Source organism: Cyclopterus lumpus, chromosome 12 (genome assembly GCF_009769545.1).
Source record: "Cyclopterus lumpus isolate fCycLum1 chromosome 12, fCycLum1.pri, whole genome shotgun sequence".
Classification (NCBI taxonomy): Eukaryota; Metazoa; Chordata; class Actinopteri; order Perciformes; family Cyclopteridae; genus Cyclopterus; species Cyclopterus lumpus.
Genome location: NC_046977.1, coordinates 20,098,891 through 20,125,023, shown reverse-complemented (window position 1 = coordinate 20,125,023; position 26,133 = coordinate 20,098,891). Strand labels below are relative to the sequence as shown.

The 26,133-nt window shown below is 44.4% G+C and overlaps 1 protein-coding gene across 1 annotated transcript in view; it reads right to left on the bottom strand.

Moving 5' to 3' along the window:
* dcc (DCC netrin 1 receptor) overlaps positions 1 to 26,133 on the bottom strand; it is a 316,481-nt gene that overhangs the window by 189,911 nt on the left and 100,437 nt on the right. Inside the window, exons 6-7 of the mRNA XM_034546888.1 lie at positions 8,205 to 8,359; positions 6,437 to 6,557 (exon numbers count right to left, since the gene is read on the bottom strand). Coding sequence (XP_034402779.1) covers positions 6,437 to 6,557; positions 8,205 to 8,359 — 276 coding nt within the window. The remainder of the gene's footprint in view (positions 1 to 6,436; positions 6,558 to 8,204; positions 8,360 to 26,133) is intronic.

Genomic DNA, 26,133 nt, shown 5'->3' with positions numbered 1-26,133 from the left:
TCATTACATCCTCTCTGGCTGGAATGGTTCTGCAATACTCCACCTCGCAACTCCTCAAACTCAACAACTTCTCTGCTCCTCTGTTGATCTCAGTCATCAAAACTCTTGGACTCCTCCGACGGCCCCGTTACACTCACAGAGCCTCCCACAGAAAGTTAGTTTACTCCTGGCCTGATCGCTCCACTCTTTCCATCCCCTCCGTCTGGTCCGCCAAGCGCATCGCCGTCAACACAACAAAAATTGACAGAAGCGAGTTGCCTGCTTCCGCCCCTTTACCAAAGCACCCTAGCCTGTCCAAATTCATCCACATCTCAAAATTGCTTTGTTTAACACCGATCCCTAAACAATAAGAGACTCTCACTCACAAATTCATAACTGACACTAATCTGGACTTTCTTGTTTAACCGAAACATGGCAAAACCAACAGGACTACTTTTCAGTAAACCAAACCACACCACCTGGATATTCATACATGGACAAGCCATGCCACCATGGGCGTGGCGATGGAATAGCCACAATCTTTTGCAAAAACATCACTGCAAATGCAATAACGACCCCGACTCCCTCCTCACGTTAACACCTTGTCTTTAAACTGTCTGGTCCTACTTCAACATCCTACTTCAACATCACCCAACATGTTGACTTTCCCACCCATAATAAAGAACACACACTGGTCTGCACCAACGGGATTACCATCAGCAATCTAACCAGCATCGACCTCACCATCTCTGACCACCTGGCTATCACCTTGGACATAGACATCCCCACCCCCCATGTTAAGCAGTCGCACCATACCATTCCGGAACATCAAGTCCATCAACCTCCCCTCGCTCTCCTCCACCTTGGCTGCCACCGTTTCTGCCTCTGCCACTATTTCGACTGCCCTGGTCAATTACTATAATGATGCACTCTCCGCCTGTCTTTACGTTGTCGCCCCCAGAAAATCCAAACTCTGCCACCTCAAAGTGCAGGTCCATTAACTGGAGCGTCTTGCCAATAAAATAAAATGGACTCACCTTGATGCCTTCAAACTGCACCAACAACACTATAAAGATGCCCTCAACACCGCTCGCTCCTTTCACTACTCGTGAAGACCTCCCTTGACCTCCTACCCTTAGTCAAGGCCTTTCTCCCCTCACTCTCCCCTCTCTCTCCCCTCACAAACATCATCAACTCCACACTGTCCTCTGGTCTCATACCCCCCCCCCCCCCCTCCCCACACACACACTCAAGCTCGCTGCTGTCACCCCCTTGCTGAAAAAACCTGGTCTTGACCCTGACATCCCCAACAACTACCGGCCCATCTCCAATCTCCCCTTCCTGTCCAAAATCCTTGCATCACAACTCAAGTCCCACCTCAATCTCCATAATCTCTACAAACCCTTCCAATCCGGCTTCCGTTCAAAACACAGAAACCGCCCTACTGAAAACCATAAATGACACACTTCTCGCTGCTGATTCTGGCTTCCTCACCATCCTCATCCTCCTTGACCTCAGTGCCGCCTTTGACAACCACTCCATCCTCCTTTCACGTCTCCAGTTCTCCCTTGGCATAACTGGCACTGCCCTTTCCTGGTTCACCTCATATCTCTCTGAGCGACATCAATTCATTGCCATAAACAACTGTACATCCTCAACCTCCCCAGTCACCCACGGTGTCCCCCAAGGTCCTGTGCCTGGTCCCCTCCTCTTCATCATTTACATCCTTCCCCTTGGACAAATCATCCGTTGTCATGGTCTCAACTTCCACTGCTACGCTGACAACACCCAACTCTACTCCTCCAAGACCATCACCTCTGTCCCCCACTCCACTCTCACCACCTGTCTCACTGATATCAAATTATGGATGCAACAGAACTTTAACATCGAGCTAATGAGGCACATTTTTCACTTTGCGTCTGTGCATTGACTTTGCTTGGAATCTGCCCACGTGTAAGATTTGCAACGCTTTTGGTGTGAACGCAGCATTAATGTTGGAACAATGCATTATAAATGATGAATGAATTGTTTACTCATACTTAACTCAATAGCATGGAGTTATTATAAAGTGAGAGGTCTCTAAAGGGGAATCTGGTGCTTGGAAATGCTACCGCTTTTTTGCTATCAGCAGTGATGTATCTGTCCTGTCTACAGCCATTTACATCTATTTGAGATGTAAAGACCTGTATGTGAGCTTCACCAACTGCATGTGTTCTGCCTTAATGAAACCGATCTACACTGTGTGTGTGTGTGTGTGTGTGTGCGTGTGTGTGTGTGTGTGTGTGCATGTGTGTGTGTGTGTGTGTGTGTGTGTGTGCATGTGTGTGTGCGTGTGTGTGTGTGTGTGCGTGTGTGTGTGTGTGTGCGTGTGTGCATGTGTGTGTGTGTGTGTGTGTGTGCGTGTTTGTGTGTGTGTGTGCATGTGTGTGCGTGTGTGTGCGTGTGTGTGTGAAGAGTCACTCCAAGTATCAAGAGGCCTGGCATTGTCAAGGGTAACAAGGTGGTATGCTGACAATCACACCCACGCGCACACACTCCCGCCGCGAATTCTCGTGGGAATGTCTGATTGGCCGCTGCGAGCCTGCTGGGATGCTCGGTTCCCGTGGCGATAGTAACCAAGCGATAACACCAACCATCTGACCCTCTTAATGTCTCTGCGTGTGAGTTGCCATCTGTGCCACCGGCTCAGGGGAGAGGCAACACACTGAACAGTGATTAAAGGGAGGGGGAGAGAGAGGGAGAGGGAGAGAGAGAGAGAGAAAGAGAAAGAAAAACTCCAGGTTTGATGGAAATGATCAAGTGACAAGTCAGCTGGCTAACTATCTATTGGTGCTAACAAGGACATAATTAGTTAGTTAGTTGGTTAGTTTGTCAGTAAGTTAATCACACACTTAATTAGCTAACGAGTACGTCTGCCGGTTAAGTCGATAATCTTCCATGTTGTTACATTGGTAGTTGATTAGCTGTCAGCTAGCTAGTTATTTAGCTACTGAGGGCATTAGTTGGCTGGTTAGTGAGTTAGGTGGCTGGTAAGTTACTTGTTTTATTCAGTCAGTACCGCAGTGGGTTAGCTTGTCACTTCGCTGAGACGCCTGACTGTCACCCAGGTAGATAAATAGCATATCAGGTATTCTCTCTGTTGAGTTTCTCTTTTGATCAGAAATACGGTCTTCACCGGCTGAAGAGATTCCGCCACCTCTTCTGGGAGGCTCTTAATGTCAAACAGGAGAAGGAAGTGGGGATTTTGCACCCACAGGAAACAGCAGCATCAGGCAACGATATGATTGGCTGTGGATATCACTGAATGTGGGTTACCGGGGTTTCACATAAACAGGGTCCTCCAGGAACACAACCGTAAAAATATACAGTGTGACTATGACTGCAATCAATGTCTCTTGCCCTTTTTTCATCCTCACACACACACACACACACACACACACACACACACACACACAAAAACACACGCACACACACATGGCTGCTGGTCCATTTAGAAGCAGTGATTCTATCTCGCTGACTCAGATGTTTCGCAGACTAGTTGAGCACATCTTCATATGTGTGTGTGTGTGTGTGTGTGTGTGTGTGTGGATGTGTGTATGTGTGTGTCAGATGGTGGTAACTGATGGCAGACCACATGACTAACTGAATTTGAACCCTAAACCAAACAACAACACAACAAACAAATACATCCAGACTCCGGCTGTTCCCTCGACTGAAACATCAGAACAGAGCACATCCTCCTCGGTGAATCATGTCATGGTGGGAGAGCTCAAGTACATTTTGTGATGTCATTCAAATGTGGCGGAACAATGACACGAGGCCGACTGGGTCTTTGTCACTTAAAGCTGCTCAGACACTGTCACTGTCCTTATCTACTTTGATTGGGACTTTAGTAATTAAGAATGCATAACTCATATGCACGACTCCTGATGCATGTTGCATTGAACTTGTAATTATGACTTCCCTAATTCAAAAGGCCCAGTGGCTCTCAATCATCACCAGAAGTGTGTGGTTTTGTGTGAGAGCCTGCTCTCTTCTTCTTTGTGTTTTTCTCATGTTCAAGATGTGTTCTGTGCGTCGGCCTTGATCGCAGCGACCTGGCGCCTGATCATTAGCACGCGTCCAATAGGAAGTTACAAAAATGACAAAGACAAGCACATGAAAATAACATGCTGACAGTAAGAGGTGGCGAAACTCGTTGATGGGGACCAACAGCAATCGAACCGCAACTAACCAATCCTACTCATTGTGCCTTCAATTTGTGATTATCACTTTGTTGACTCCTGATCATCACCTCCATAACTGATCCAGAGAGACTTAAGACTTTCCTCTTTAACAGAGCTTATAGGTTTGCTCAGGTTTGCCCTGGTCCAGCCCCTTGATATGCTGCTATAGGCTTATAGGCTGCTGGGAGATATTTAGGATACACTGAGCACCTATCTCCTCTTCTCACTCTCCTTTACATCTCTCCATTGCACATTGCTAACCCTTCTCGCCACATAGGGTCCATTGGACCTGGCTGTGTCTGAAGCTGGTCCTGGGTCCTGCCTCCTTGCCCCTGCTTCCTGCATTCTGCTCCTGGCCTAGACCTGGCCTCCTTCGCAATGGCCCTGCCTCCTACTCTGTGCCTTCTACCTCAAAGGCCTGGCCTCATTGGTCCGGGCCTCCTGCCATGGCCCTGCTGATGCCTTTCCTCTCTACCTCCTTCTGTTTCATGGATCGTGGAGGTCTGGATTGTGGTCCATGCCTACTACTAATTATTCATACATTTCTGTCATATTCTTTGAATGTGTTGTAACTCTGTAACTCTGTTCATCTGGTCACATGACATCTATTGCTTCTGTCCATCCGGGGAGAGGGATCCTCCTCTGTTGCTCTCCTGAAGGTTTCTTCACTTTTTCCCCGTGAAAGCTTATTTTTGGGGAGTTGTTCCTGATCCGATGTGAGGTCAAAGGTCAGGGATGTCGTATGTGTACAGATTGTAAAGAAAATGTGTAATTTGTGATTTTGGACTATACAAAATAAACTGAATTGAAAATCCACTTTACTTCAATAACACCAAATTACGACTTCAACAACTGGTATTAGCATTATCACTAATAAACAACTCTTAATAAACTCATTATTATGACTTCAAAAACACATAATTACAACCTCAATAACTCCTACTGATTACTTACAAAACTTACTTCATAATTAACACTTAATTAACTCATAATTATGACTTCAATAACACATAAATGTGGTTTCAATAACTTGTATGACATTGCAAAACTCGTATTGTATATATTCTGTAACAATCTTGCTTTTTTAAAATTTATATTATTATTTCATTGACTAAATTGTTATTAATATTTGTTATTTTATTTTTCTTACCTTAGTTTTTCTTGCTTTGCTGGGCCTCACTGATGAGCTTCCTCTTTTTTTATTGATCTTTACGCTCAAATTTTTCAAATCGTGGATCATTATGAATTATAATCATGATATACATTGATCATGATTAAACAGATCCCAATTCTGCGAAAACAATGCTAATTAATGCTAATTTTTCAATATTTCATTTTTTTGCTATTTAAATAATTGGTGCAACAAAATTAGGAATTTGTGCCTTTAGATTTGTTTTTGTTCTTTCCGGTATTTATCGTGAGAGGACATTTGTCAGTTTCAAAATAACAAGCCAAATTGATCTCATTACGGTCTGATTGCTCTGTAAATTGCAACCCAATCATTACAATACAAGAGGAACATATTGTAACTACCTGCTGTCAGATCAATGTTCTATCAGAACTTACAGCACGAAACAGGAAGTTCACCACACTGCCACACAGTCACGCAGAATCCAGCAGGACGCTCACATACTCTGAACATATTCTGAACTTCACATGTTTACAAAACTCACGACTGCAACACGACTGGAGAATCAAAGTGACCACAGAGAGTTCAAATGATTGTGATGTCCCAGGAAACACAGCGAGTCCGAAAAGGAAATGATGTCACGACAGGAATGAAGACAACAGGTGATGATAGCAGGTTGTTTTGTTTCTAAATGAGATGTGAGACGGACACCACATGGATCAGCTGTGTATGTGTGTGTGGAGTGTGAGAGTGTGAGTGTGTGTGTGTGTGTGTGTGTGAGTGTGTGAGTGTGTGAGTGTGTGTGTGTATGTGAGCGTGTGTGTGTGAGTGTGTGTGTGAGTGTGTGAGCGTGAGTGTGTGAGTGTGTGTGTGTATGTGAGTGTGTGAGTGTGTGTGCGTGTGTGTGTGAGAGTGTGAGTGTGTGTGTGTGCGTGAGTGTGTGTGTGAATGTGAGTGTGTGTGTGAGTGTGTGTGTGTGTGTGAGAGTGTGTGAGTGTGTGTGTGAGTGTGTGAGTGTGTGAGTATGTGTGTGTGTGAGTGTGAGTGTGAGTGTGTGAGTGTGTGAGTGTGTGTGAGTGTGTGTGTGTGTGTGTGTTCCTACCTGGCTCTCGGAGAAGCAGCTGAGCCATCGCCTGCGAGCTGCCGGCTGAGTTTTGAGCCACACACTGATAAAATCCTTCATCCGACTTCACCAAACCCAAAATCTGCAGGTTACTGCCGTCCTGAACAACAGAGACATTCAGCATGTCAATAAAGGCTTTCATAAAAATAAAAAAATTTAATTTTTTAATTAAAAAAAAAAAAAAAAAATATATATATATATATATATATATATATATATATATATATATATATATATATATATAACATTATCAGGAAACACTGCATAAACTTTCATTGCTATGCAGATGATACTCAATTATATCTATCGATCAAACCAGAGGAGACCAACCAGCTCGCTAAAATTCAAGAATGTCTTAAAGACATAAAAACATGGATGACCTGCAACTTCCTGATGTTAAACTCAGACAAAACTGAAGTTATTTTACTGGCCCTGAACACCTCAGAGATAAATTATCTGGTGATGTGGTTTCTGTAGATGGCATTTCCCTGGCATCCATCACCACTGTAAAGAATCTCGGCGTTATCTTTGACCGAGACTTGTCCTTTAACTCCACGTGAAGCAAATCTCAAGGATTGCATTTTTTCATCTACGTAACATTTCAAAAATCAGGCACATCTTGTCTCAAAAAGATGCAGAAAAGCTGGTTCACACGTTTGTTACTTCCAGACTAGATTACTGCAACTCCTTATTATCATTTTCCCTGGTCGAACCCCTTGATATGCTGCTATAGGCTTATAGGCTGCTGGGGGATGTTTTAGGATACACTGAGCACCTATCTCCTCTTCTCTCTCTCCTTATGGATGAATTTACATCTCTCTATTGCACCTTATTAACTCTGCTTCCTCCCCGGAGTCTTTGTGACTTCACGTCTCATAGGGTCCATTGGACCTGGAGGTGTCTGATGCCTGGTGAGCCGGCCTCCTTCCTTGGCCCTGCTGATGCGCTCCATCACCCCCCACCCCCTCTCCCGAAGGTTTCTTCCCTTTTTTTCCCGTGAAAGGGTTTTTTCTATTATTTGAAAAATGTTCCTGATCCGATGTGAGGTCCTGGGACAGGGATGTTGTATGTGTACAGATTGTAACTGAATTGAATTGAATAGTTAGACACATTTGATAAAACCATCACAAAGAAAGTGGAAGACAGTAAGGGGATATGTGGGTGTGTTGATGGATTCATCTGTCTTGTGGGACAGAAGTGTGATCACAGTCATAGTGTGGGGACCCTGAAAAAATGAGAACAGTTTTACGTCCCCATAATGTACATCTTTACATTTTAGAGTGAAGACTTGGTTAAGGTAAAGGGTTAGAATTAGGCTGGTAGGGGTTACGGTAAGGGTTAGGGTGATTCACCATGAAAATAAATATAATGTCCCCAAAACCATGTGTGTGTGTGTGTTATCTCTTTATAGCAGATTATGGGAAATCGGATTAGAAGTGATATCCAGATTGCTGTATTTTGTCATAATGTCAGATTAGGAGTCTTATACTGACCACTCTGCTGCTCTTACTTTCTCCTTCGAACAAAGACACTGTTTATACTTAGTTTTTCATTCTGATCACGTCTTCCTTGGATCACTGTTCATTTTGGCAATATACAATTTGTTTCATATTTGTAGAAATTCTCATCCCATCCCAACATCAATCAATAAACTTAATGCTCTGACAAAATAAAACAAAAATCTGCTATTGTGTTCAAAGTAAATCTAGATATTATCGGTATAGTTTCTGGGTTTGCTGTGACTCACCACTATCTGGAAGTAGTCGCTGGGGATGACTTCCTCTCCGTTCTTCATCCAGTGGACGGTTGGCGGCGGGTTTCCCGTCACAGCACACTCCAGCTCGATGTCCGTGGACTCGTAGGCGTACGTGTTGGTCGGGTAGTTCAGGAACTGAGGAGGCACTGCAGAAACAACACGCATGAGGGGGGGGATGGGAAGGGGGGGGGGGGGGGGGGGGGGGGGGGTCAAGGGTTTTGGTGTAGCCAGCAGATAACCTAGGCCAACAGTTCCATTGTTTACAGTCTGATTAGCGACTTAAAAGCAGGGCTGAGATAGCTGAGTTGCTTTGGCATTCTACACATGAACACAGAATCTGTTATAGAAACGGGCAGAACGCTAAATATATTTAGTTTGTGAATGATTCTCCATTAAAATGAGCAAATGGGGGTTCGGGTAGGAATGTCTCTCTCTCTTGTCACAACCATATAAACGCCGGAACGCTACGAATACAAACTAACAAATGGTTTGCTGTCCGTCTAGTGTTCGTACAGACAGCACCGCAACAAACCGTTGTTCACAACAAACCACGCTGTTCATGCTCCCGAAACAATGCTGCTGATAAACAATGGAGTGGGTGGTGGTAACCAATTTCAATTGGCTGCTACAAGCCTTGAGGGAAAAAATACTCTCAAAACTTCCTTAAAAGCCGTCTCCTGTCTATGATCTGAAGTGACTGCTGGTAAACCGTCTACAGGCTCACTGCGTTGTCAACAGGAAGGAAGGAGGGCGAGGCGGGCGAAGTTCCTGCCATGTTCCAGCTGTCAATGAATGTTGTCTTCGACAATGTGGACAGCTGCTCGGGGCTGAGACGATCGGAGACGTGAGGCAGAAGCCATTTTAAAGCCTCGACGGGGACGAGGACGAAGCCTGAAGGCTGCGAGGCAGCGAGCGCAGTGGCGACGCTGTCAGCGTCAACACAACAAACATCTTCTCCCCGTCAGCAAAAAAACACCCAGGAACATCCTGTAACTGTCAATGAACATACATGTTTATGATGTCACAGCTTCCTGAGCCCTGTTAAATATCAACACATAAAATATAGTACAGGGGACTCCAGAATATTTCCCCATATGCGTGTATATTTGAAAATACAAAGCAAGGACTTGAGAAGAGAAGTTAACGGGAAATAATAGTAAAAAGGAAGAAGGAAACAAAAAAAAAAGATGAAAGAAAGGAGGGAAATATGCGAAAGAGAGCGAGAAAGACATAAACGAACGGGTGTGAGAATAAGGTAAGAGGTGAATGAACAAAGGAATGAACAGAAGAGAGGAAAGGTAGAAAGTTAGAAGAGATGGGGAGTTGTGTATGTGTCCCCCATCGATACATCATTATCTGGTGGTGTAACTTTATCACTGCAGTAATGCTCTAATTAAGAGCTAACGATTTCCCTTAAACCCTGTGCTGCTGCAACAGCAACACAGCGGCGCACAAACCAACACAGGCGGCTACACGTGTCCAGGAATCAGTCCGAGACACTGAACACAAGAGACACAGCAGTACGCTGAACCAGTCTGATTCTGCCTGGTGTTGCAGAAGTGTGCTCGGCTGCAGTTCCTCTCATGCCCTCTAGCTGCTGCTCCGGGACAAACCCTGGATGCATTGAAGTGAATGACTCCCCACAAATGCAAAGTTATTACACCACATATTCAGTTTTTTTCTAGCTCTATAAGATATGCTTATAGTGTTTTTCTAATTTCATGGTATACTGTGTTTGCAATTCAATGTTTTTTTTGTTCCAGCAATTGATGCAAAAGGGTCCGCCTCAATATTTCAGTGAAACTTTGGCTATGGGACATCACTACCAATTAAACTTAACAACGCCAATGCGACACGACACGATGCGATGCGACACGATGCGATGCGACACGATGCGATGCGACACGATGCGACACGATACGATGCGACACGATGCGACACGATACGATGCGACACGATACGATGCGATGCGACGCGATGCGACACGATACAATACGATATGATGCGATACAATGTGATGCGATACAATGTGATGCGATACAATGTGATGCAAGACGATAATATAAGATACGATACAATGGAACAAGACACGATGCGCCGCAAGGTGACGCAATGTGACACGATGCGATGCAATGCAATGCGATGCAATGCAATACGACACGATGCGATGCGATACAATGTGATGCGAGACGACACGATGCGATGCGATACAATGTGATGCGAGACGATAATATGCAATACGATACAATGGAACAAGATACGATATGATACGATATGATACGATACGATGCGATACGATGCGATATGATGCGATATGATGCGATATGATGCGATACGACGCGATACGATGCGATACGACACGATACGATGCGACACGATACGATGCGATATGAATCGACACGAAACAATGCGACACGATACGCTGCGATACGATGCGACACGATACGATGCGACACGATACGATGCGACACGATACGATGCGACACGATACGATGCGACACGATACAATGCGACACGATACAATGCGATACGATGCGACACGATACGATGCGACACGATACGATGCAACACGATACGACACGATACGATGCGACACGATGCGATGTGATACGATGCGACACGATACGACACGATACGATGCGATGCGATACAATGTGATGCAAGACGATAATATGCAATACGATACAATGGAACAAGATACGATGTGATACGATGCGATGCGATATGATGCGATATGATGCGATATGATGCGATATGATGCGATATGATGCGATATGATGCGATATGATGTGATATGATGCGATATGATGCGATACGATGTGATGTGATGCGATATGATGCGATATGATGTGATATGATGCGATATGATGCGATACAATGCGATATGATGTGATATGATGCGATATGATGTGATACAATGCGATATGACGCGATACGATGCGATACGACACAATGCGATACGATGCGACACGATACGATGCGATACGATGCGATACGATGCGATACGATGCGATACGATGCTACACGATACGATGCGATACGATGCGATACGACACGATACGATGCAACACGATACGATGCGACACGATACGATGCGACACGATACGATGCGACACGATACGATGCGATACGATGCGACACGATACGATGCGACACGATACGACACGATACGATGCGACACAATGCGACACGATACGATGCGACACGATACGATGCGATGCGATACGATACGACACGATACGATGCGACACAATGCGACACGATACGATGCGACACGATACGATGCGATACGACACGATACGATACGATGCGATACGACACGATACGATACGATGCGATACGACACAATACGATACGATGCGATACGACACGATGCGATGCGATACAATGTGTTGCGAGACGATAATATGCAATACGATACAATGGAACAAGATACAATGTGATACGATACGATACGATGCGACACGATACAATGCGATACGACACGATGCGATACGATGCTATACGACACAATACGATGCGACACGATACGATGCGACACGATACGATGCGACACGATACGATGCGATACGATGCGATACGATGCGACACGATACGACACGATACGATACGATGCGATGCGATACGACACGATGCGATGCGATACAATGTGTTGCGAGACGATAATATGCAATACGATACAACGGAACAAGATGCGATGCGATACGACACGATGCGATGCGATACAATGTGTTGCGAGACGATAATATGCAATACGATACAATGGAACAAGATACGATGTGATACGATACGATGCGACACGATACGACACGATACGACACAATACGACACAATACGATACGATACGATGCGACACGATACGATGCAATACGATACGACACGATACGATGCGACACGATACGATGCGACACGATACGATGCGACACGATACGATGCAATACGATGCGACACGATACGATGCGATATGAATCGACACGAAACAATGCGACACGATACGCTGCGACACGATACGCTGCGACACGATACGATGCGACACGATACGATGCGACACGATACAATGCGACACGATACAATGCGATACGATGCGACACAATACGATGCGACACGATGCGATGTGATACGATGTGATACGATGCGACACGATACGACACGATACGATGCGATGCGATACAATGTGATGCAAGACGATAATATGCAATACGATACAATGGAACAAGATACGATGTGATACGATGCGATGCGATATGATGCGATACGATGCGATATGATGTGATATGATGCGATATGATGCGATACAATGCGATATGATGTGATATGATGCGATATGATGTGATACAATGCGATATGACGCGATACGATGCGATACGACACGATGCGATACGATGCGACACGATACGATGCGATACGATGCGATACGATGCGATACGATGCGATACGATGCGATACGATGCGATACGATGCTACACGATACGATGCGATACGATGCGATACGATGCGATACGATGCGATACGATGCGATACGATGCGATACGATGCGATACGATGCGATACGATGCGATACGATGCTACACGATACGATGCGACACGATACGATGCGACACGATACGACGCGATACAATGCGACACGATACGATGCGACACAATGCGACACGATACGATGCGACACGATACGATGCGATGCGACACGATACGACACGATACGATGCGATACGATGCGATACAATGTGTTGCGAGACGATAATATGCAATACGATACAATGGAACAAGATACAATGTGATACGATGCGACACGATACAATGCGATACGACACAATGCGATACGATGCGATACGACACGATACGATGCGACACGATACGATGCGACACGATACGATGCGACACGATACGATGCGACACGATACGATGCGACACGATACGATGCGATACGATGCGACACGATACGACACGATACGATACGATGCGATACGACACGATGCAATGCGATACAATGTGTTGCGAGACGATAATATGCAATACGATACAATGGAACAAGATACGATGTGATACGATACGATGCGACACGATACGACACGATACGACACAATACGACACAATACGACACAATTTGATACGATGCGACACGATACGATGCAATACGATACGACACGATCCGATGCGACACGATACAATGCGACACGATACGACACGATACGACACAATACGACACAATACGACACAATACGATACGACACGACACGATGCAACACGATATGATGCGACACGATACGACACGATGCGATGCGACACGATGCGATGCGACACGATACGATGCGACACGATACGATGCGACACGATACGATGCGACACGATACGATGCGACACGATACGATGCGACACGATACGAAACGATACGATGCGACACGATACGATGCGACACGATACGATGCGACACGATGCAACACGATGCGATGCGACACGACACGATACGACACGATACGATGCGATACGACACGATACGCTGCGACACGATACGCTGCGACACGATACGCTGCGACACGATACGCTGCGACACGATACGCTGCGACACGATACGCTGCGACACGATGCGATGCGACACGATGCGACACGATGCGACACGATACGACACGACACGATACGACACGATACGACACGATACGACACGATGCGACACGATGCGATACGATGCGATACGACACGATACGACACGATACGACACGATACGATGCAATACGATGCGACACGATACGATGCGACACGATACGATGCGATACGATGCGACACGATATGACACGATACGATACGACACGATACGACACAATACGCTGCGACACGATACGATGCGACACGATACGACACGATACGACGCGATACGACGCGATACGACGCGATACGATACGACACGATGCGATACGATGCGACACGATACGACACGATACGACACGATACGCTGCGACACGATACGATGCGACACTATACGATGCGATACGACACGATGCGACACGATACGCTGCGACACGATACGCTGCGACACGATACGCTGCGACACGATACGCTGCGACACGATACGCTGCGACACGATACGCTGCGACACGATGCGATGCGACACGATGCGACACGATACGACACGACACGATACGACACGATACGACACGATACGACACGATGCGACACGATGCGATACGATGCGATACGACACGATACGACACGATACGACACGATACGATGCAATACGATGCGACACGATACGATGCGACACGATACGATGCGACACGATACGATGCGATACGATGCGACACGATATGACACGATACGATACGACACGATACGACACAATACGCTGCGACACGATACGATGCGACACGATACGACACGATACGACGCGATACGATACGACACGATACGATGCGATACGATGCGACACGATACGACACGATACGACACGATGCGACACGATACAACACGATACGACATGATATGATGCGATACGATGCGACACGATATGACAAGATACAATACGACACGATACGCTGCGACACGATACGATGCGACACGATACGACACGATACGACACGATACGCTGCGACACGATACGATGCGACACTATACGATGCGATACGACACGATGCGACACGATACAACACGATACGACATGATATGATGCGATACGATGCGACACGATATGACAAGATACAATACGACACAATACGCTGCGACACGATACGATGCGACACGATACGACACGATACGACACGATACGATGCGATACGATGCGACACGATACGATACGACACGATACGACACAACACGATACGACACGACACGATACGACACGATACGACACGACACGACACGATACGACACGATACGACACGATACGACACGATACGACACAATACGACACGATACGACACAATACGATGCGATACGATGCGACACGACACGATACGACACGATACGACACGACACGACATGATACGACACGATACGACACGATACGACACGATACGACACGATACGACACGATACGACACGATACGACACGATACGACACGATACGACACAATACGATGCGATACGATGCGACACGATACGATACGACACGATACGACACAACACGATACGACACGACACGATACGACACGACACGATACGACACGATACGATACGACACGATACGACACGACACGATACAACACGATACGACACGATACGACACAACACGATACGACACGATACGACACAACACGATACGACACGACACGATACGACACAACACGATACGACACGATACGACACAACACGATACGACACGACACGATACGACACGATACGATACGACACGATACGACACGACACGATACGACACGACACGATACGACACGATACGATACGACACGATACGACACGATACGATACGACACGATACGACACGACACGATACGACACGACACGATACGACACGACACGATACGACACGATACGATACGACACGATACGACACGACACGATACAACACGATACGATGCGATACATTGTGATGCAATACAATGTGATGCGAGACGATAATATGCAATACGATACAATGGAACAAGATACGATATGATACGATACGATAAGATAATATACGATGCGTTAAGATGCGATGCGGTACGATGTAATATCCGGAACATATATCAGAAATCCTGATCCGAGCACCCATAGTTTATGTTTTTTCTATTTGGTGGAACACGAGACCTGTTGGAATCGCTACACGACAACATGCCCTTCTACCATATGAAGAGATTATAGAATTAACATTTCAGAATTGTTTTTATTCTGAAGGGTGACTACTGTTTACCTGTGGCCGTATTCAGTCACACACACAAGGTGATAATCTATTCTCATATCACATATTATCTCTAATCCATCTTTAGACTATCTGCTCTGTTGCCGCACATTGGATACTAGGACATGACCTGTAATGTCTGAACGGTTTCCTCGCTAGTTAGAGTACAGAGAAGAGAAAAAGCTGTGTTTCTTCTTCTTCGACTATCTCCCTCGTTGCTATGGAAGACCGCTCTGCTACCGATTACCCAGCAGCCTTTGTTGTGTTCATGGGAATTCCCTCAGCATCCACTGTTTGTTTGGATGTTTTTTTTTCTTCCCGCAGAGCCGCGAGTTAAACACTGATTACCTGGCCATCTGAGGAGACGTGTTAACAAAAGTTCGCTTTTTAGTAATGCGAAACAGCAACAGGCAGGATGCCGCTAATGCCATTCTACTTCCTGCTGGAAACAGCTAAGAGCAGCCTCATTCATATGGTAATAAAGACGTATGAACAACCAACTGACCTCCGCCAGACACAACAAGTCTGACTCTCACCTGGACGATCATCATTTATTATAATGAAAAATAAAGTTAATGAAATCTGATAAAACAAAGACAATGTAAAACAATAAGGGAATAATGTGCTGCTGGGATCTCTCTCTCTTTCTCTCAGACACACACACACACACACACACACACAGACACACACACAGTATCAGTGATGCCGCCTCTCTGCACCATAATGACTTCCACTCCGCATTCAAATGGAAATCAGCTCAATCGTTCATTTCAATGAACATCTGCTGTGTGTGCGTGTGTTTGTGTGTCTGTCCGTGTTTTTGTGTGTGTGAGTGATAACCAGTGAAGGACATTCACACACAGTTACAGCTTTAGACACACACACACACACACGCACACACACACTCACACACAAACACTCAGTTAAACTCTTTTTGTGTGAATAGAAACTCGTTAGCCGCCTCTTTATATCTGCTCTTAACCACCAATTATCTGTCATTAAGTGCACCCACAGAGGCTCACTACACACACACACACGCGCGCGCGCGCGCACACACACACACACACACACACACACACACACACACACACACCGTGTGTCTCTGTGAACATGGTGTCTGAAACAGTTAGCGGGTTGTGAATCGCTCAGTCGTCCCAGAGTGACAGACCGGACGCTCAAGCACACCACTCAAAGACATAAATATATGTGATGTGTGTTTCTTCAAAAAAAAGAATCCCTGTTCAGAAATGTTATATAATTTGAGCTAGATGAGTTAATGGCCCTCTAGGTGCTTAGCTTAAACGGGATGATTTAATACATTATTTAATATTGCACTTCCATGAAGTTGCAGAACTCACAAGAGACATATTTGAAGAGCCCAAATCGAAGCAACAGAAGCCAAAATATTCTGTTGTTGAGTCTGGGTCAAGGTCCAAAACATCTACATCCTGCCAATTAAACAAGTCTGTTTTTACTGAATGCAGGCTTTCCATATATGAGATGCATATTTTGTACAATATGTTGTGTAAAAAAAGGCAAAACCCAACAACACTTGCTGCCATTGCCTCCGACAATACGGATGCAGATAAGTATTCAGTCAGTTTACGCACAGAAAATAGAAATAGTAATACCATGTAAAATGACAAAAAGTCATCCATTCAAAGATGTATTAATAATGTAATTAAAGTATCAAAATTAAAACGACTCGTTATGCAGAATATTTTATTGGATGAGTATTTAGTTGGCGTATGACTGGTCGAGACACTCTTACTTATTTGCCATACAGTAACTGCAGCAGCCTGATGAACGTAGTAATCAAGTACACGTCTGTGCAGTGCAGGGGAGTGGAACGTGACAAATGGAACAGAACCCTTCCTCTGCACCCCCACATGCGGCAGACTGCTTCATCATGTGACATCCTCAGGCAATCATCAGCCTGGAAATGAGTCTGTTGCTTTATTTATTTATTTCATGCAGCGTCTTCTGTTTGTGTTTGTTCATTTATTGCTGTGCTGCTGAGAGAGCTCTATTCCTCCTCATCAGTGAGAAGCCTTTGTCTTTGTACTCTGGGAACACATTTCCTATCAAACGGGAATGGAACTGCTCCCGCCGAGAGCCGCTGATCTTTCTCTCGCTTTACATTCATTTGTAACAGAACCGCCGAGCGAGCGCGAAACAAATCCGAACGGTAATCAATCTGTAAATCAAGAGGGGGAGGGGTTTGGAGAGCAATGAGGGGGGGAAACTGATGGGTTCCACGAGATAGCAAAGTCATAATCTCACAATGAAAGCACACTGTATTAAGCCGTTATTATTCATGGTTCGTACTTATTGAATGTTTATCCAACCCACGTAGCCACGAGGCAGGACGTGCACGGCCGCCTTTGGGGAGGTCAGGTGACGTAATATGAAGCGACAGGGTTGACGGATCTGGTGCCCTGTGTGTCAACGCTGACTTATTTTGTGACGTGCATACTTAAGTAGCACAGTCCACACGGCCGAGGGCGGAGACAAGGAGGTTGGCGAAAATATAAAAAGAGAGATTTTGGTGACATTTTTTAAACTAGTTTAGCCTCCTATTCTTTTTGTCAACAATACTGAGCATTTCTTGTTAGTTTTAGTGTTTCATGACGTCGGCGCCGTCTCATCATGGTCTCGTCTTAATATGCGATTAGAACAAAAACCCCAAACCACCTCGGACACGGGAAAGTGCAATGGACGTTCAAGTCACATTCCGGCTGGCTCCATCTTGGCTTAGTTTGCCAGAAACTTTTCCAAACAAGAATCACAGGATTTGAATTGAAATATTTCTCTCTCTGGTTAACAAACATCAGATAGCTGCTGGGCGTCTACGATTTGCACTGGAACGCGTTTAGATCGCAAATCGGGAATCTGGACTCGGGCTCATCGACTTGCGACTTTGCGATGGATTAGTCACGGAGACAAAGAGGTTGTCGAAGTGCATCATTCGTCACAGTTTACGTGAACAAAATGAACAGCTGTAATTGATACAAATGAATCGCGGGCTGTATGTTACCTTCACCTTCAGTGTGTAACAGTCCTTCCAGTGAGCCAGCGCACACAATATCAGGCCAACCTAATTGGAACAGGGCTTTAATTAATGTTATTAATTACACCTGGGTTTATCCTGCAATGACATGTCAGAGGAGCTGCTGTGGAAATGTTGAGGTGACATGCTTTGCTTATCACAAAGAGAGGAGCAATTACAGCACCACTGAAGGACAACACACCAGGGACCACCCACAAGAAGAAAAAAAACAATACTTGTAAATGATGAAGTAGTGGACGGGCTTTTCTTTACGTTCAACCACAAAGAGAGCCGGAACTTTATTTGATATGATATCAAAGACAGGCTTTTATTCATATTGCACGGTTTATTGTATTTAGTAGGATTCTTGTTTGCCTGCTGTAGTTCGGTGTTTTCGGTCATGAAAAATTCACACAATTTAACAACTCTAATTAACTCCAGAGTGAAGCTGATGTGTAAGTGTCTTAAAGCTGCATTCTCTCTACTGACCACCAGGGGGCGACTCCTCTGGTTGTATAGAAGTCTATGCTTCATGTCTTAAAGCTGAATTATCTCTACTGACCACCAGGGGGTTTCTCCTCTGGTTGTATAGAAGTCTATGGTTCATGTGTAAAGCTGCATTCTCTCTCCTGACCACCAGGGGGCGACTCCTCTGGTTGTATAGAAGTCTATGCTTCATGTGTAAAGCTCCATTCTCTCTACTGACTATTAGGGGGCGACTCCTCTGGTTGTATAGAAGTCTATGCTTCATGTGTTAAAGTTGCATTCTCTCTACTGACCACCAGGGGGTGACTCATCTGGTTGTATAGAAGTCTATGCTTCATGTGTTAAAGCTGCATTCTCTCTACTGACCAGCAGGGGGCGACTCCTCTGGTTGTATAGAAGTCTATGCTTCATGTGTAAAGCTGCATTCTCTCTCCTGACCACCAGGGGGCGACTCCTCTGGTTGTATAGAAGTCTATGGTTCATGTGTAAAGCTGCATTCTCTCTCCTGACCACCAGGGGGCGACTCCTCTGGTTGTATAGAAGTCTATGCTTCATGTGTAAAGCTGCATTCTCTAATGTCGTCATATACTTCCCCCACACCTTTAAGGCCCGTCAGTGAAAGTCACGAAACCGGTCCGTGGTGCAAAAAAGGTGTTGATACAAACTGTGGCCTAAAGCATGATGGTTAAAGTGCAGAAGGAGGTAAGGAAAGAGGAGAGGAAGGAAGGAAACAGAACAACAGATTGTCCTTAAACTGTAAAAAAAATCAAATCCTCAGAATAACCTTCAATTCTAGAAGGACTTCTATTTGACGTAATATCAATTCCCAAACAAAATAACACACAGATGGCAGGATTAAAGACGTGCGATCTGACCGACGAGGAGGAACGGGAATCTCCCAAGATTGGTCCCAAACATCTGAACAATGTGCAGAGAGAGATGACGGCAGATGGTCAAATTAAACAGATCCGATCACCTCACGCTTTTCAATTTTAACCAGACGCCCGTTCTTTCGGGGCACGAGGGGAGGAGGCTCCTCCACAAGGTCACAGGTGGCGATATCTTATGAGGCCTTTAAGCTCGAGCGAAACGCGACGGGTGGTAAACGCCGAGCGGGTCAGTCATGTCGGGGTCGGGTCATGCTGAAAAGTCACGTTAAGTCCTTTTGTCTCTTAAGCTTTGTAATCCAGGATTTGAAGTCAATCAAGTCAGAGAGGGGGTAAAAAAAATGACGGGTCAAGATGATTTGATTGGTTGACGGGTATAAAAACCTGTGAACATAAAGGAAGAAATGAGCAGCGGTGGACAGACTGAGACGGATTAGTCTGAACATACGTGACCAACGAGGCGGCGGCGCTTTAATCTCGCTCATAGGAGAGATGTGATTAGAGTGCTGAGGGAGGCAGAAGAGGATGAAGAAATGAAGACCACGGTGAGCTGTAATATAATGCTGCAAAAATGCAACATGTTTTCAGAAGGAGCTATATTTGTCTGAGTTTTGCACTGTGAGTAAATGCATTATCCAAAGGAACCCTTCTATTAATGAAGCGAGAGCAGGAAGAACACAGAGCCTGAACTATGACCACAAACTCTGTTTTTCCTTTTAGCCTGGACCACGTCCTGCCGCTCTTACCTTTCACAATAAAAGCCCAGGACATATAATGTATGCCGGCGTGTATTCTGCATGTCCGTGTCTGTAATAAAGGGAACTTTGTGGTTATATGGTTTGCATCTTTTCCTGAAGCTGCTAAGAGCTGAATCATGTGATTTTATAAATAACCTTTTCTCCTTCAGCATCACTTCTACCTCTCCATTGTTTCCTGCGTGGTCAGACTTCAATAACACAAAGACAAAGTTGAATCAAGGCCCAAGTGATGTCAAACAGATGCAGATGTGACTTGAGTTTTTTCCCCCCAACAGGCACAAGTTTCATCAAATTAAATTAAAAAAAACACTTTTTATAGCTTTGGAATGCAAGACGAGTGGAGATATAGGAAAGGATGGAGGAGATGAAGTACCGAGCATCTGTGTTTTCTTTTATTTCTTCACCTTTTCAATGCCCCCCCTCCCCCCCAAGCTACGTTAAACACATTTTGGACCCCACATGCTCTCTCTGTACTGAGGGCACAGAGATGGCTCTGATGAAAGTGAATTTAATCTGGCCGACTCTTTGCTGTGAGGTGTCGGTGAGCGATGTAACACAGCACCACTTCTTTATTAAAGATGTTATATAACACAGTGAGCACTTACTTATACGGCTTTAAGATATATTTATTCCTCTGTGATACTTCAAATTGAATTAAAGTTATTTTTGGATTAAAAACAGCTTCCAGCATGCAGCGTTTTTTCTTTTCTTTTCAATATGGACAAACAGAGAAAAAACCTATCTGAAAGTAATGAGCAGTTTATTGATTTTGATCTATATTTAATTTCATTGATTGGTATTACTGGGGCTCTGTTGCCTAATGTATGTGTTACTGTTGACTTATTGATGCTTGTTGTTTATATTATGTTTTATGACTTGAAAGGCGGCATTCAATTAAACGTGTTCTTATTATTATTACTTTTATGGCTGAAGTCGTCCTGGTCTTGGCGAGACTGGTGAACATATTGACGGACTTAAATCCTCCCTCTGTATTAGTGAAGACTTCCCTCTCTCTACAGGAGCCCTGTGACCCCCCCACCTCTCTTCTCTCTCTTTCACGCCTTTCAATCGGCGGCTCCGTGTCTTCGGGCGAGCGGCAGCCGGCCGGTGGCTCAGCGGGGGAGTTTGGCAGCTCGTTAAATGTTTTCTAAAACACCCACAGTAATTCACAGAGCCTGTAATTAATCCGGAGAGGAGCCCCGCAGGCCACAAGCAGTAGCATGAGTGTGTGTGTGTGTGTGTGTGTGTGTGTGTGTGTGTGTGTGTGTGTGTGTGTGTGCGTGTGTGTGTGTGTGTGTCGTCTTTCCTTAAGAGGGACTTCATGATCCCACAGTGAAGTAAGACAATCACCGCAGACCAACGGAGACTAAAGCAATCTGTCTGCTGTGAATTGGAGTACGTGTGTGAAGTGTTAAGTCGCGCGTGTGTCTGATCGACCGCTGTGAAGTCCTAGCTGCATTAGCAATATCTCCATTAACAGCAAACCCCTCTTACTTTAAATACAAGCATGCAGCGCTTGAGGAGCGACTGCGGTGCAGAATTGACTCCACCGTGTTGGGGGGTTCTCTGAGTACGTTACTGTATTGAGGGAAGCACAAGATGGTTTAAGGTGATTGAGGTTGAAGTGCAAGTGTAACGACTCTGATGTCATCAATGTACAGCCTGGCTGAGCTTCGGACTATAGATGCCCCGCCTCGAGTGTCCGTTACTTTTACATGCAGAGCGTTCTTTTAAAATAAACTCCAACAGAAATATGTACCTGACTAACACAACTGTGGACTCACATGCATGACAAATAGTTAACGTTTACTTCTAGTTTGTCACAGGAAACTAACAACGATATCCTTGAGTCCTGTATCTGTCACTATAACACCCTAACCAAACTCTAACACCCTTATATCAACTTTATAGCAACACTTTAACACCCTTATAACAACACTATAACACCATAACAAACCTGTAACACCTTTGTAACAAAACTATAACACCATAACACAATTTTAAGTGCGAAGCACTTTGAATTGCCTCTATGTTGAAATGTGCTATACAAATAAGCGGGCCTTGCCTTTAATACCCTTATAACAACACTATAACACCATAACAAACCTTTAATACCCTTATAACAACACTATAACACCATAACAAACCTTTAATACCCTTATAATAACACAAACCTGTAAAACCATTATAACAACAGTATAACACACTAACAACATGCTGTAATCCTTATAACAACACTATAACATCCTAAGAACACTTTATAGTCGTATAACAATCCTTTAATGAACAACCCTAACCCTAACACCCTTGTATAAAAACACATTCAAACCATAATAAGAGTTTAACACCCCTAGGATAACACCATAACACCTTAAAAGCACCCTCAACAACAGCATTTGTAAGCAGATGGTTAGGTGGAGATGTTTGACTTGTTGCATGGGGGTCTCTTTTGAGGTCTCTTTTTCCCATTAGCATCCAGCGCTAGCACCAGCAGCTAGCGCTGTCGGCTGCACACTGAATATGACGGATAGCTGCAGTGCTGGCTACATTTCGCGCTGCTTTCATTAAGCCGCTAACAGGAGCCGGCTAATGAGCCGGGCCGCACTCATTATTATGGGAAAGAACACACACATTTGTTATCCTAATCATCTAATCATGGCCACTGCCCTGTGGAGTCAGAAAACACACTTCTCCATACATCAGCACACAGTGGATATTCATCAGCATCTAACTGCCTCTATTTGTGGGGAAGAAACACGTGTAATGGGGCATATTAGCACAACATATTTCTTCTTCTTAGCTTATTTTAAAGACAGAGAGAGGAAAAGTGAGCTTATCACATGTCCAAGAGCATTATTATAGTATATACAATGTTTTGATCTCTTTTAAGCCTTTCAGCTGTTCTTCTTTATGCTACACCTGTCCATTTAGTTCCAAATTCAAGCCAGTAGTTGTTCCGTGATCCGAGTGATTAGCAGCAGACTGGTGAGTATGACATGAGTTGTTTTGCTGAAACTTAACATTTCCACTGAGCGTGTGTATGTTTTCTTAATCCTCCACAAAAGTCCACAAATATGCAGAGAAAGTGTGTGTAAATGTGGCGTGTCAGTAAACTGTTCACCTTATCGACTAAATTGAATTTGCAGATCAGTCAGGAAGAGATAAAAGGCCGGCAGACGGAATACATAAATCCTCAGTCTGCTTCAGCCCTGAAATGTTGTATTAAAGACAGTTCAATGTGAAGAAATTACAAATACTAATTGAAACACATGAAGTGTATGTTACTCCGAAGGATTATCCTTATCACATCAGCTTCATATCACATCATCTATTTGAACTGATTTCATTTTGTATACTTGTGTTTATTAGATGGGGGATATTTTGTAGATGTAGAAGGTGTATGCAGGGTTTGAGTTATGATTCATATTGGTTTTAATTTAAAGGGTACTGGTTTCCGTAGCTTGTGTTTTATTGGAATGGAACGCTGTCATGTTTCAGCGTCTGTGTGCATTCCGGTAAAAATGTAAACGGCTGGGTTGGGGTTTGGACCTAAACGGAATAATGTTGGCTCTTCAGTCCCCCTGTGTTTGCCATCCATAAGAAAATAGTTAATTCCATAAAACAAAACAAAATCAATGTTGTAATACTTTCTAGAAACATGGAGTGAGTTTGAGAAGCACTAAACGATCTTACGATCGTCACAACTTTCCGTGGCACTAACTCAACATGTCAGAATAGAGCGCCCGCTGTTTATTGTAAACATCATGTGATGTTTGCAGCCGGCGACTGTTGAGAGCAGAGTGTAAACAGAATATGAATGTGATGTGAAACACAGGGACGGACTCCGAGGGGACGCTGAGACAAAGACATGAAAGGACGGAGATGAGGCCCAGCTGGAAGGAGGCTGAAAACACCCCAAGGTTCATTTGCTGATTTTCTCCCGAGTCAAACAAACAACAGCTGCTTCTGTTTGATTTCATCTCTCTGCTCCCAGAAAGAGAAAAAAAGAAGTAAATACCGTCTTCTGTTTCATTAATGGTAAACAAATAAATAAAGTGATTAATGCTATGAGCCCTGTATATCAATTTGGGAGCCCATAAAAGACAACATATTATTATATTATAACTAGTCATGCTCTTCATATGACTTAACAGGACTTCACTTACCAACAAATAATAACAGTAGTTAAAGTTAGTAAAGTGTAAAGTGTATCCATTAATTTAAAAGACACAAGCAGATGTTTACTCAGATGGCCTCGCTCAACGAACCCTTTCACCATCATTTGGTCACCATCATTGTTAGATTTGCTCTCGAATTGGCCTGACGATGACCAGGCAGCTTCTGGACAGTTCATGAAGTGCCTTAAACTTGCATTCTTTCTATTGACCAGCAGGGGGCGACTCCTCCGGTTGCAAAAAAATAAGTCTTGTTGTGTCTACATAAATGACTCTACTTCTCTCTTGATTTATTCCCTCAGTAAACATTGTAAACATGAGTTTATAATGATAATAATAATAATAATAATAATAATAATAATAATAATACATCAAATGTATATAGCGCTTTTCAAAACACACAAAGACGTTTATGGTCTCAATCTCTAGTTTCAAGTCTTCTTCAATACAGATGATGTTCATTTAGACTCAAACAGACCATAAAGCAGGGGATGCTTTAGGGCGGGACTAGCTTGTAATTGACAGGTCGCTACCAGAGCCGTATACAGCGGCACGGCGTTACTCCTCAAGAGTCCAAATATGGTCACTACCGTCAGCAGAGTCTCGCGAATTCTGAAAACCACCGTAGGCGAAAGCCCTGGATAACTAACTTCCATAATGCTCAATATGGCTGTGTAAATATCTAATGTTCGCCAAAGAAAATATATAGGCATTACATTATCCAGAGACCACACCCATTT